This window comes from Sinohyriopsis cumingii, chromosome 1 (assembly GCF_028554795.1).
Source record: "Sinohyriopsis cumingii isolate HCF-2022 chromosome 1, ASM2855479v2, whole genome shotgun sequence".
In the NCBI taxonomy this organism is placed as follows: domain Eukaryota; kingdom Metazoa; phylum Mollusca; class Bivalvia; order Unionida; family Unionidae; genus Sinohyriopsis; species Sinohyriopsis cumingii.
The window spans coordinates 113,198,816-113,212,733 of record NC_142961.1 but is presented as its reverse complement, the minus strand read 5'-3'; the positions used below and the strand labels follow the sequence as shown (position 1 = coordinate 113,212,733).

General features: G+C 33.0%; 1 protein-coding gene across 3 annotated transcripts in view; it reads left to right on the top strand.

The window, feature by feature from the left end:
• The window catches only part of LOC149807643 (uncharacterized), a 28,906-nt gene extending 15,105 nt beyond the window's left edge, over positions 1-13,801 (top strand). For all 3 annotated transcript variants that reach the window (XM_089969094.1, XM_089969083.1, XM_089969088.1), the window contains exons 5-7: positions 9,606-9,706; positions 10,850-11,173; positions 11,577-13,801. In XM_089969094.1, coding sequence (XP_089825220.1) covers positions 9,606-9,706; positions 10,850-11,173; positions 11,577-12,209 — 1,058 coding nt within the window. In that variant the 3' untranslated portion in view covers positions 12,210-13,801. The remainder of the gene's footprint in view (positions 1-9,605; positions 9,707-10,849; positions 11,174-11,576) is intronic.
• Positions 13,802-13,918: the final 117 nt, after the last annotated feature.

Here is a 13,918-nt window from a genome sequence, read left to right as displayed (position 1 = left end):
TACCAGAAGAATTTTTATAGTGTCTGGTTTGGCCTTTAGAAATTGTTAATGAACTTACATCCAATATGGCCATTTTGTCTGCCTTCTTGACAATCTTCTCAGTGGATAGTCATATTAACATGGCATTTTCTAATTGGATCTAAATGAAAATTATACTGATATGACATCCAGTATGATAACTCAGGTGGCCATCTTGAAAATCTTGCTATTGCGACTCCTCTTGAATTTATGGTCACTTCTTGTTTTCTAGTTGGTCCTAATGAAAATGGTGAAAAATCTTTGATCAAAAATGGATGCAAGGATGGCTGTTTTTAAAATCTTATCTTTATTCCTGCTGAAGTGATAGTCACACTGACGTGGGTTTTTCACTAAAAGAATTTTAATGTCTGGTTGGACCACAATGGTGCTAGTCTTAACATTCAATATGGCATGGGCCAGTTTGAAAATCTTGTTTTCATTCAAAAGTATCAGATATGGTTTCAACATTTAGTAGTTAAAAGGAAGAATTTTAATTATTTTGGATTCCTGGAAATTCTTTATGGCCAGTGGAGCCTCTGTCCCTTCAAGTGACTCTTTGTTACCTTATCATATTTAATATCTTTTTTGTAGGTTTTATATTTGTATGTATATTGAACATGTGTAAATTTATTTACTTATTCATTCCAGGTTTGAAAGCTGAGTAAAATATTACACATGTAAATGTATGTATGTATGTATGCATGTATATATATATATATATATATATATATATATATATATTACAGTTTCTTATACCCAAAGGTAATAAGTTGTTTGATCTAAAACCTACCCTGCCCAGTAATGTGTGATTGTCAATTGCTTTTGCAGTTTTTGTCTTATTTTTGATGTGTGCTTGGTCTTATTGTGCTTTCTTTCAGATTGTTTGGTTTTGCTTCTTTGGAATATATTCATCAATACTCAGATTTGATGAAGCTGGTTTCATTTTGAATTGGGACTGGTTATCACAGTTGAATCTAGGATGTAGTATTGCAAGGCCCGAAATGACTAGACTGATTTACTTCCATTCATTTCAGTTTGAATTGGGACTGGTTATCACAGTTGAATCTAGGATGTAGTATTGCAAGGCCCGAAATGACTAGACTGATTTACTTCCATTCATTTCAGTTTGAATTGGGACTGGTTATCACAGTTGAATCTAGGATGTAGTATTGCAAGGCCCGAAATGACTAGACTGATTTACTTCCATTCATTTCAGTTTGAATTGGGACTGGTTATCACAGTTGAATCTAGGATGTAGTATTGCAAGGCCCGAAATGACTAGACTGATTTACTTCGATTCATTTCAGTTTGAATTGGGACTGGTTATCACAGTTGAATCTAGGATGTAGTATTGCAAGGCCCGAAATGACTAGACTGATTTACTTCCATTCATTTCAGTTTGAATTGGGACTGGTTATCACAGTTGAATCTAGGATGTAGTATTGCAAGGCCCGAAATGACTAGACTGATTTACTTCCATTCATTTCAGTTTGAATTGGGACTGGTTATCACAGTTGAATCTAGGATGTAGTATTGCAAGGCCCGAAATGACTAGACTGATTTACTTCCATTCATTTCAGTTTGAATTGGGACTGGTTATCACAGTTGAATCTAGGATGTAGTATTGCAAGGCCCGAAATGACTAGACTGATTTACTTCCATTCATTTCAGTTTGAATTGGGACTGGTTATCACAGTTGAATCTAGGATGTAGTATTGCAAGGCCCGAAATGACTAGACTGATTTACTTCCATTCATTTCAGTTTGAATTGGGACTGGTTATCACAGTTGAATCTAGGATGTAGTATTGCAAGGCCCGAAATGACTAGACTGATTTACTTCCATTCATTTCAGTTTGAATTGGGACTGGTTATCACAGTTGAATCTAGGATGTAGTATTGCAAGGCCCGAAATGACTAGACTGATTTACTTCCATTCATTTCAGTTTGAATTGGGACTGGTTATCACAGTTGAATCTAGGATGTAGTATTGCAAGGCCCGAAATGACTAGACTGATTTACTTCCATTCATTTCAGTTTGAATTGGGACTGGTTATCACAGTTGAATCTAGGATGTAGTATTGCAAGGCCCGAAATGACTAGACTGATTTACTTCCATTCATTTCAGTTTGAATTGGGACTGGTTATCACAGTTGAATCTAGGATGTAGTATTGCAAGGCCCAAAATGACTAGACTGATTTACTTCCATTCATTTCAGTTTGAATTGGGACTGGTTTTCACAGTTGAATCTAGGATGTAGTATTGCAAGGCCTGAAATGACTAGACTGATTTACTTCCATTCATACCATAATAATTCTCAAGCCACTATTTCCACGTTTATATAAACATATAATTTTAATTCACTCTCAGTTTTGTGGCACAGACAGTATGAAATTGGGACAGTCATAAGCATGGTCAGAGGGTGATATAATTCTTCTTGGATGACCATTGTTAAGAAAACATGTTACATACTGTAGTCAGCCTCAGGATTAGTCCCCAAAACAAAGCAAGAATTGCTTAATAGATCACTAGGTGTTATATCAGAGATTTGAGCCTTCTTATCACGATGGGAAGGAAGCTGATTTTCAATGATTATCCCCTTTAAATCTCATGAAACTATCTCCCTGCAACATAGGAAAATCCGTAAAACTCTTATTTTCAATCTCATAAATAATTAAAATGTGATTAGATGAACTGAAACAGAATTGTAACAAATGGACTTAGAGATATCTTTTGTAATTCTTTGAATGAATTCAGATTTGTGGGCAACCACTATTTATATGAAGTTTTAAATGACATTAAAACAAATGTGAAGATCAACATTTATAAAATTTGAGAATTCACAAAGCACACCTAGATTTAATGATTAGATTTATGAAGAGACCTAATCAAAAATGTGAAAAAGTTGCATGCATGCAGTTTGACCAAAGAAGAAAAAAGGCATTTTAACTATATAAAAGAAAGATGAAATATATAATACTGTCAGATGTTTCTTTGACATTTTGCATGTAAAATTTAAACTGGAAAGAAGTGAATGTAAAAGACAGATCTTTGAATGTATCAGATATTTAACATTGCACACCTAATGTTTCCAGCCACCTTGGTGATACTTTTGTAGATAGATTTGCCTGAATGGGCTGATAATAAAAAAAATATGTATCAGTGTGGAAAATAAAGGATGATAAATACATATTTTGTGCCATGTTAAGTAAACCAAGTGATTGTGTAAATAAAAATATAAGTTAGATAAATATAGTTGTTAGTTTGGTAGATGACTGATCACACTACAGAACATTAGGGAAACACAAGTAAAATTAAATCTGTTTTAGTAACAGCAACATAGAGAGAAAAACATGTTGGCATGTTAACTATATTTCTGTATTGTGAACCTAATGACTACAGTGATGGAGGGTACCATTACAGTAAAAATAATTTTAAAAAAGAATTTATGTCATGAAAGATAGATCTACAGTATTCTTCTGTAAAAGCAAATTGCTGAATTTTGTTTTTAGAACATACGAGTAAATTATCACACAATGCACTATGGTACAAAGTATTTAATTCAAAAGATATAAGTTTGAAGCTGGGTCTATTGCAAAATGTAAGAAGATTCAGCAAGAGTGATTTGCATGTTTTGAAAGTATCATTTTATCTGTAAAAAGCAATACTGATAAAGAACTTGATTTAATATCCTTATGCTTAAAAACAGAAGTAAAAAACCCTGACAGACAAACACATTCTATTTGGGGTTTGTTTGTTCCTTCAGAATATTGACAGGGAAGCTAAACCAGTGGTCAGCAGAGTAAAAGATTGTAATGAAGTATTTTAAAATGTGTTGGGTAGGATGTAAATGGATAATTAAGATTTAAAAAAATGAGAAACCCATGTTCTTCTCAAGGTAAGATTAAAACATTATAATTTAACAAATACATGTTACATTTGTGATAGAAAAATGGTTTCAAATTTAGCGTATACTGGAGGTACAATAAATGAACACAAAGTAAGAGGTGATAGCCATTTAGTATAGTGATCCAGCATATAATGGCTGTAATTTGAATTTCAGATACTCAAAATACATACAATTGTTCATTGAGTAATTGTCCAGTTATGACATGCATGTTATAATCAAGACATTGGTTTAATCTGTTTATTTTCTTTTGATCTGCTGGTAGATAGTTTTGCACATTAGTTGATTTATGGACATTATCATGCAGTCATTTATGCACTTCTCAGATCAATACAGACTGTCAATGTACAAATTGTCCACACTTGCATTACTGAATTATGTGTACTTATGTTGTTCATCTAAGAAATACTTAGTGGCTTCCGTAAACTGTTGTGATAATTGGATAATTTTATAATAATTAATAATAATTGGATAATGATTGGAAACCTTGGGAATGTTTCAAATATCTTCTCTTCTCACTGAGATTTTTTTGGTGCTGAATTGTAAAACATGTCCATATTACTTTGTCCATTCTCTCTTCATAGTGTGATGTTTTTGAAAGTTGTATGTTATTTCATTAATGTTTTCATAATGTAATAGCAAAAGATTCCAGCTTTTGTCTTCATTAGCAGCTTATATCTCTTTTGCAGTGTTATTTTTCATCTGTAGTCATGTGGAGGAGCATAATCAAGTGCTGTTCTGTATTTTTGACATGAAAATAAACAAATAAACAAACAATAGAGCTTCAGTACGAGTGTTATGTGCATTATCTGCCCCTGATTTTAAATTTATCAATCTATCATTGGTAACATCTTGTTCAAAAGATACAAAGAAACTAACTGGTGGAATTAATATATTTAGGCTTAGCTTGGCATTGCTGTCTGTACAGTTTGTTTAAAGAAGCATTGGAGTACTTCTGGCACAGTGATGTGTTAGACTGAGGTATTTAACTCCATTTTGTATCATTTCCTGCTGGTGAGGGTTAGTGTGTTTACCATAGGTTGTCATTTGATCAACAAGTTCATTTAAGTACTGATTAAACAAACATTGTTCTCACAGTTGTTTATTCTGATAATCAATTAGCTTGACTCTAATTTCATTGCACTCTGCAATTTTTCTCCATATTTCTTCCATGCATTATATAGTTTCTTTTCCATATCTTTACGATCATATAGATTGATTAATTTGAACATGTGGTACATGTAATATCCTGCAAAAGATACACCATTATCTATTGATCAGTGAATATTTACTCATGCTGATGCAACAGTAGATGTATATTTTACACTGGAACGTCTTTCTCTCAATGATTATGTTCTTTTTCTTAACTTCTATTTAGTAAAGAAAACACATCAAATGAAAAATAATAATAATAATAATAATAATAATAATAATAATAATAATAAGGATCCAGTGATATATACCTTATAAACCTAAATGAGTTACTTTGATTTTGTCATTGTTTTCATAATTTGTTCTTTCAGAGCTAAATGTACCACTGTATTCAAATAAACTATACTTAGATATGTGATTGTTTTTAATATTTAACATATATGATTCATAATGTTGTAAATTTACAACTATGCTTTATTGCCCTTTCAATACATGTTGCACAACATCACCATTTTTTTCAGTAATATAATTTGAAATTTTTTAACAACGTTAATTATTTATTTCTGATAATAATAATCATGTTAACAGTTTTCCATCAAAGCACTTAAAGGGGATGCCAGTGATAGTAAAATGTCTTCAAGTAAGATATCATAACCTTATTTTTAACTGCAGACAACCATTGTATGCAGTAATTAAAGTGGACCTAGTCATGCAAATCCAGTTTAGAAGAAGTATATTTATTCTCTTTTTACCATAGCTAATAACATGCAGAATGAAAACAAATGTGCAAGCCAGCTGTATTTGAATAAATCTGATTACTTCCAGTTAGATACTAGTTGTAAAATTATTTCCTCTATGTAAATTTCATCAGTTGTTTGAATTATAAGTAGTGAGGGCATGGGAATACGGTGTATGGAAAATCATTGGTTTATATATATATATATAAAACAGTACCATATAATGTTTTACAATGCATGTTGCATAATTAGGTGGCTGTTACATTGTTAGCACAAGAGACAAGACCAATGATGCTCTGATTGGAGGTTGTGAAAAGGGTTTCTAATCCATGCAACAGAGAAATCTAAATGATTTGCTAACCTTACTTTGTTATATCTCAGTCATATTGTCAGTCATGGTGACTTTGAGCTAGAAAGTACAATTTCAAGGGAAGCAACTCTTGTCTGCTGCTGTCCTTGAAGGATTTGTTTCAAAATCAAACATTCACCAATATAACAAATTTATCAAATATTCTGGAGAAGAGAAATGAGTAACTTGAAAAGACACAATGATATCAGAAGAGATAAAATATAAACAAAGTGGTATATTTAATGTTTAATGAGAGACAGATGAAGACAGAGGAGGATGTAAGAAACAGGAAATGAAATTAAGGTAACCACCTACAAATGTTATAAAAACAAATGTCCTGGTGATTTTTGTGACTTTGACCATTGACTCTACTTTTTCCCTGTAACGCACATATATGTGTCTGGGCGAAATGGGCAAAGACTTTTATGGGTACTAGGTGGGGTTGAGAAAGCTAATTACAAAAAAAAAGAAAAGAAATAGCTGCGAAAGCAAACTTGTCCAAACTGGCTTTTAGACATATCACAGACTCAAGTGTGAGAAAATATGTATGTCATAAACTAGCAGAAAACAATGTTCCAAACAGGCTGGCTATACTTATAACTTGTAATAATAAACCTAACTCTATCAACAACTGCTGCAAAGCTCTTGTTAGAGCTATAAATGTGTTATGTCAAAGCTGAGTTCTTTGATCTTTGTCAAACTCCCCTTACTGACCCAGTTGATTAAAACATGATGATGGAATCAGAAATTAAAACTGATGTACTTACCAATTATTGTGGACAATTGTGTAATATCATACCAATTATAGTGGACAATTGTGTAATATCATACCAATTATAGTGGATAATTTACCCATCCACACGATACTCCACAAACAGATTTCCCTATAGTATATCCTTGCACTAGTAATAGCATCTCCTGCATATTTTCAGGATAGAAACTGTTAATTTCCCACATAACCATAAAGTAGAAAGATTCTAACATGTTTTTTTTTTCATACACAAGGGTAATTTTACAATTAGTATCAATTTTAATACCAGTGTGCCAGTTTCACCTGTCTCAAAGAAAAGGAGAATTATATATATGGTAGTGACACCAATAAATAATCCAACACATATCAATTGTTCTCTAACACTTTAATCTTTGTTAGCCCTGTGTGCCCAGTATCACATTAATGTCAACCATATAAGTTTTTAAATCAGAACTGATTAAAGTTAAAAGTTTTCATTATTACAAAAAACACCTATTGTTTATGATTATTTTCATATGAAATACATTGATTCAAGATGATATCACTTTACTATCAATTTTTTAAATATTTTCTCACGTGTAGAAATTGTGTGCTTTGGGTTGACAGATCACGCCTTAGCCCTCATTAACATGTATTAATGCAATGTGTTTGCAAAACAATAGCATTTGTCTCGATACCTCTTGGTGCAATACTTACAACATGTAACAAGCATAACGGTTATATTCTTGCTGTTTTGTCTGTTCATGTGTTTGTGGGGTTGGGAGAGAGAGGGCTGTATAAGCAACAGGTATAACTGAGTTGATTATTCAATTTTGATGAAACATTACAAGATGAATTACCTATGGAAAATGTGAAGAAATAATAGTATATGATGAATATTGCATTGTTGAATGTGATAAATGATATCTCAAAAAGTGATTGGTTCTTTCAGTTTTGGGGTGCACAATTCAGCATTATCTGATTATTATGCTTTCTTTTCCCTCCATGTTTGTTTGCTTTGCATGATTGCTGCAGGTATTCCCCCTATATTCTTCTTTCCATTTTGGGCTACACAGAGAGAGCACTGGGTGTGTCTGGCCTTCTCTCTATGTGGTGGCAGTTGGAGCCCAAAATTTCAAGCACTTGAGTTTCATAATGTATGTAAAGTCATTCTTGATTCAATTATCTGTCTCCTCATTCTTGCTGTCCCTGAGCTATAAACAAACACCTAACTATGAAGGATAAAATGGGTGAGAAAAAATAATCAAGGACATAGCCTCGCAGGGAGAAATATGTAATATAAACCTTCAATTGAAATTTTCTTGCCTCGTTACATTCCCCAACATAGATGCTATAAATGCTGTCTCATTTTTCACATGCACAAGATCTTAGTGGACATGCATTCAGATTGTTTGATTTTGGTTCTGTAGAAGAGTTTCATTTATACTCAAGGTTTCTGTTTCAAATGGTATTGTAACTCATAATTATTGCTGTGACTAAATAGTTAAAATGCAACTAAGCTAAAAGTGGCTACAAAGAGTTCCTTCCATGCATGCCTCAATAATTTTAAATGCATTAGATTCATCCTGTAAGGTACATGGAGCTGACAATATCATGTCAGCCCCCAGAAGTGTGACAGAAGAGTGGTAAAATGGTTTGTGTGAGCAGCCTTGAAAAAGTTGTGTGATACATGCAGTTGTTAGAATAAATTTTTGAATGTTCTCTTTTGATGAAACATAAAACAATGAACCTACTTGGAAGTAAGATCTGTTTAAAACAAAACAAAATTGTTTATGTTGAATGTCTTAATGCATAACCAGAAGTTAAATGAAGGGTTAGAATTTGTTCATCCCAGCATTAAAATATATGTTGCAGTTTTAACATTATGAACACCATTAACTTTGATGGTTAATTAAAAGTATAGTGATCCCCTGAACTGAAGAATGAATGATCAATATTTGCAGCATGAATGCAACGTGCTCTGTACCTATTTTTTGGTAGCTTTCATTCCTATTTAAACATAGCGTTAGGTATGAGTCAGTTCCATTTCATAAAAAGCTAAATATAGATTCAGGTATGAGTCAGTTCCATTTCATACATATTTAAACATAGCGTCAGGTATGAGTCAGTTTCATTTCATACATATTTAAACATAGCGTCAGGTATGAGTCAGTTCCATTTCATACATATTTAAACATAGCATCAGGTATGAGTCAGTTCCATTTCATACATATTTAAACATACATGTAGCATCAGGTATGAGTCAGTTCCATTTCATACATATTTAAACATAGTATCAGGTATGAGTCAGTTCCATTTCATACATATTTAAACGTAGTGTCAGGTATGAGTCAGTTCCATTTCCAAGAAGCTATTATTTTGGAGCAGTCAGCTCATTGTGAAAATATTTTGTATTGTTTTAAATACAAAGACTATATATGTTTGGGCTGAATGTTTCTAAACAGTTTGTTTTAGGACTGATCCCTATCGGTCTCTCAGTTTCAAGGTACATGTACAACACCCTATCCAAGTGTTAGCCACTGACTAAGCCTTATAATTTGACATTACATCATCTTACCACACCATCAATTCATCCCTCAATGGTCATTATCAGACAAACCCCATTACAACACTGGCAGTGTTTATCTACAATAGCTCAACATCATTAAGTTGTACATAAACTAAAATTTAATAAATTATCATTTTATTTTAGGACTGATCTGTGAGAAATGTGGTGAAGGAAAACTCTCAGAAGAATTTCCTCCAACCACAATTACAGATGTCTGCAACCATCCACCAAGCATTTGCTTAAGGGTAAGTTCTCGAACATGCCAATATAAATAATTTATTTTTTAGAAAATATTGATGTACATTTCCTTTCAAATCAGAGAACGCCTTTGCATTTTGAATCAGCTTAAGATCCTGACAGCCAATGAAATAGGATGTAAAAAGTGCCACAGTGTGTAGATTTCTGGGTTTTGTCTGCTAATGTCCTCATATTCTGATCTCCTCAATGGAATCAGAATAATGTGGTAGTAAAATACTAGTTTTGCACTCCCTTTCCTGTCCAAGTTCTAAACCTGACTTACACAAGGCTTAGTTAATGCTAAACCAGTGCTGCAGGTTTTCCATGGGTTCTGTTCTGCTTCAGCTCAATGGTAATCTAAAGGCACCTTCTGGGCTGTCTAGAGTAATTGATACAAATTATTAGAAACAAGATTTTAACAATAGTGGAACCTATGCATAGTTGAAGGTTAGTATTTATTTCCTTTTTTATAATTAAATGTTAGCTTTTCCTAAAGCATCATAGAAAATTGCTTCTTGTGTTTATAAAAAGAATATAGTTTCAAATCAGTTTAAAATTGAAATGAAATTTTTAAATAACATGTCAATAACATTCACAGAATGAATATTTATTTCAATCATTTTACATGTAGTACATAGTGGACATGAACCATTATCATGTTACAATGTAATATGTGATTCATTGGAATCATTAATAACTCTCGCATCTGCCACAATTTACTTGTCATCCAATGGTAACATCTGTGATCTTCAAAGCACTTGATACAAATTATTATAATCTTGTAACATTGACATAAAAATGAACAAAGATTCAATGATTTGGATTCTGTACAAAGTTAAATGGTTAATATTTGCTTTAAAATTTTATATATAATTAAATGCTAACTTTTGATCAAGCATGGCGAAAATTTGCTTCTTTTATATCAAAATGGACTATAGCTTCCAATCTGATTTAACTAGAATTAGAATCTCTAAAGAACATGTCAGGGATATTCACAGAATGATTATATATTTCAATCATTTAAACAAAAGTATGTCGTTTGACATGTATCAAGTAATGCAAGGGAATAATAAATCATTTTAGCAAGTTCAGCAATTTGCTTGTATGCCATCTTTGTGCACACCTTAAATGATACTTATATTCTGTCATAGTGTGTTGTAGAGCATGTTAGAAAGCATAATGAATGCCCACATGAAGATTGTGCTCAAGAGGTTGATGACAACAGTGATCAATTACTTCTGTTTGAGGCCATTTTGGATGAGATGTTTCTTGATTACAACAAAATCCTGGAGGAAAATTTGCGCGCTGCCCATCCTGATGGAGACGTCATATTTGTGTCGACCCTGACAGGAGATTCAGAAGTAATCCCGTATAATGCCAGCATGACTATTATGCAGTTGAAAGAAAAAGTGCGAAGCAAGTTTCATATAGACCCGAAGGACCAGACCTTGCTATACAATGAAAAGAGACTTAAGGTAGGGAGTTCCCACCCGCGTTGAACTTAAAATCATTTTAACAGAAACAGTTACATATCCAGCATACAGTTTACTGTCATTGCCCAGGTAATGTACTTGATTAAGTAGTCAGGTTTAATGTATCACTGATTGGAATATAATGTTGGTTTAATAGGCCCTTTCAATATGGATTGAATTTCTTGCTATTGTTCTATTTTAGGGTTAGAAACTACATGATTGTTGCATTTGTTTTATACAGAATGTACTAATGCGATGATAATTGCTTAAACAATTTGAGAAGAATGACATTTATTTTGTATCACAATTAATTAAATTTCACACATGTGTGACTTTTTCTGCTTGCAGGCCAGAAAAGGATTAAAATAATAAATTTATTATACATAAGATTATTTTCCTTTTGCAGGTCAGGAAGGGATCCGGTCAGCCATACACCCTGTCTGACTTCTCTGTGGCTAAAAATTCCACGATCTACATCCTTGTTCCCCTTTTCCGTGTCACAGAGGATCTAGACCATGTGGTGTTTGACCTCTCCTGGGGTTTCCCCGAAACTCATCCAGATTTTCTTGATGCCTCATGCTTTGTGTTCCAGAAGTCTGAATTCACACAGTTAATTGATTGGAATCATCCTACTGATGATTACTACTTAAAGGGTGCAGTGAAGCATACTCAGGAGATGACAACAAGCGGGGAAAGTACTGGACACCAAAAGATTGATGTTCGTCTCAAGCGCCTGCCATCTTCCATAACACACATCTTCTTCACGCTTAGTTCTTGGAAGTCACCAAATCTATCAGCTTTCTCCAATCCCAGCCTGAAATTCTTTGATGCACGTGAGATAGATCGCGATCTTTGTGAGACCACAATCACGCATGCATTGAACTCTCCAGCTGTGATCATGTGCTCCATCGTTAGGACTGGTGAAGAATGGCTAATCCTGGAGTATGGACCAGAGGCCTTGGTAGATGGAAATGCCAAGCGGTACAACCCAATCAGACAGAAAATTGAGGAGCTGATCAAAGAATCTTATGACATATAGCTATGATTGCTTCTTTTAGCTCATGAGAATATGACTGATGTAACACACTCTTCGATCAAAGTTATGCACAGTAAAATATAACTATTGTTAATACTTTTGAACTTGGTTGATTTCAATAATTGTTTATGCAGTAAGTTTTTTTTTGTTATTGGAATTTCTTTTATGTGTGTATAATGGTTCATTTCTCTAGTGGCTTTGCATTAATGTAGTTATTTGTTTTTCAAGCTTTTTTTTTCTTCAGTTTATTTGTCATCAGTCATGTCAGCTGCTGTATCTTGGCACATTTGTACTGATACTAAAAGAGAAAGAACATTATGCTTGTTTGGGGTTTGAAAAAAGCATTTTGCCATTCAGATATGATTTCGTTTTGCTTCTTTAATGTATTATTAATTTACTGTGACCAGGTTGGTGATCATCTGAATTCTTGCTTTGATTATATATATGTGTTGGTGATTCAGCACAGCATAAAATATATCCTATGACTGAGCCTATTTTTGATTATTTCCGGCTTTATCTATATAAGTATCAAAAACCTAGCTAGGTTACTTCTATTACCGGTACTTCTGTTCTCATTAAAATTGACTAAAGCTTTTGATCCAACCTAATAAGTAGATTAAAACTTGAGCTCTTGTGGTAGGTTCCTAAAATGGGATGACTCTGTGCAGATGGAAAATGGCGTGTGGGATTATGCAACAGCCAGAATGTATGAAATTGTTTGCTTCGGTGTTTAGTGGGACATCAGTACTACAAAATAGGTTGTATTTGAATTCAACTAATCAAGTGCTATTTTTATTTTCAAGTGCCTTTCTGTGTGAATCTTTCTATAAAGTTGACAAGTCTTGCATCAAAACAGTCCATCATCTTTAACATTTTTAAAAGATATATAACATTCCACACCAATCACGGCTTATTTGATCAATATTTTCTTAAATTATTTATGATCTAGACTGGTTTTCTGATCAGTTCTTTTTATAAACATAATGAAGCTGAGAACGTTTTGGAAATTGAAGAAATAAATCAGTTTGTTGAGAATTTATCTTGTGCAGCAGTTAGAAACAAAACAATGTTCAAGAGTGTTGGAAAAAGGTATGAGTGCGATATGTGTACGTTTCACATATGCAACTGATGCATTGGAATCTTCATTTCTAGAATTTTCTCACACAAATAATATTAGGGGATTATATGGTTTAAGTAAATAACAAGGACCATTTTTATAGTATTACATGTATTTAGTTACATTTAAAAAAATTTAAATTATAATAAATTCTCTAAATTCATAATGGATGGTCAACCCTTGTGCTATATTGTGCCAAGGCAATTTGAGTAAAGTGTCTTGCCTACAGGTAAATCACCATGGGTGACCTGACCTGATAGTGATCGAATTCACAACCTTCTGATCGCATGTCCACCATACCAACCACTAAGCTGCTGCAGCCCTTTTGAAAATATAATGATTCAATAAGATTATTCAAGTTGAGATTAGAACAGCTCCCATATTGTTATCTTTATATCCTTTGAAACAATTTTGTAAAATGTCATTTTAGAAGTTTATGTGAAGTAGAAAGCACCAATAAATGTTTTTTTTCTCCTAATGTTTGTCTCTTATTCATATTGAAAACTATTTCTAGCATATGTTTTATATTTTTTATTTTTAAAGACAGATTTGTTACCGTTTTATGTGCTTTCATGATGGTTGTTGTTGTTATAGG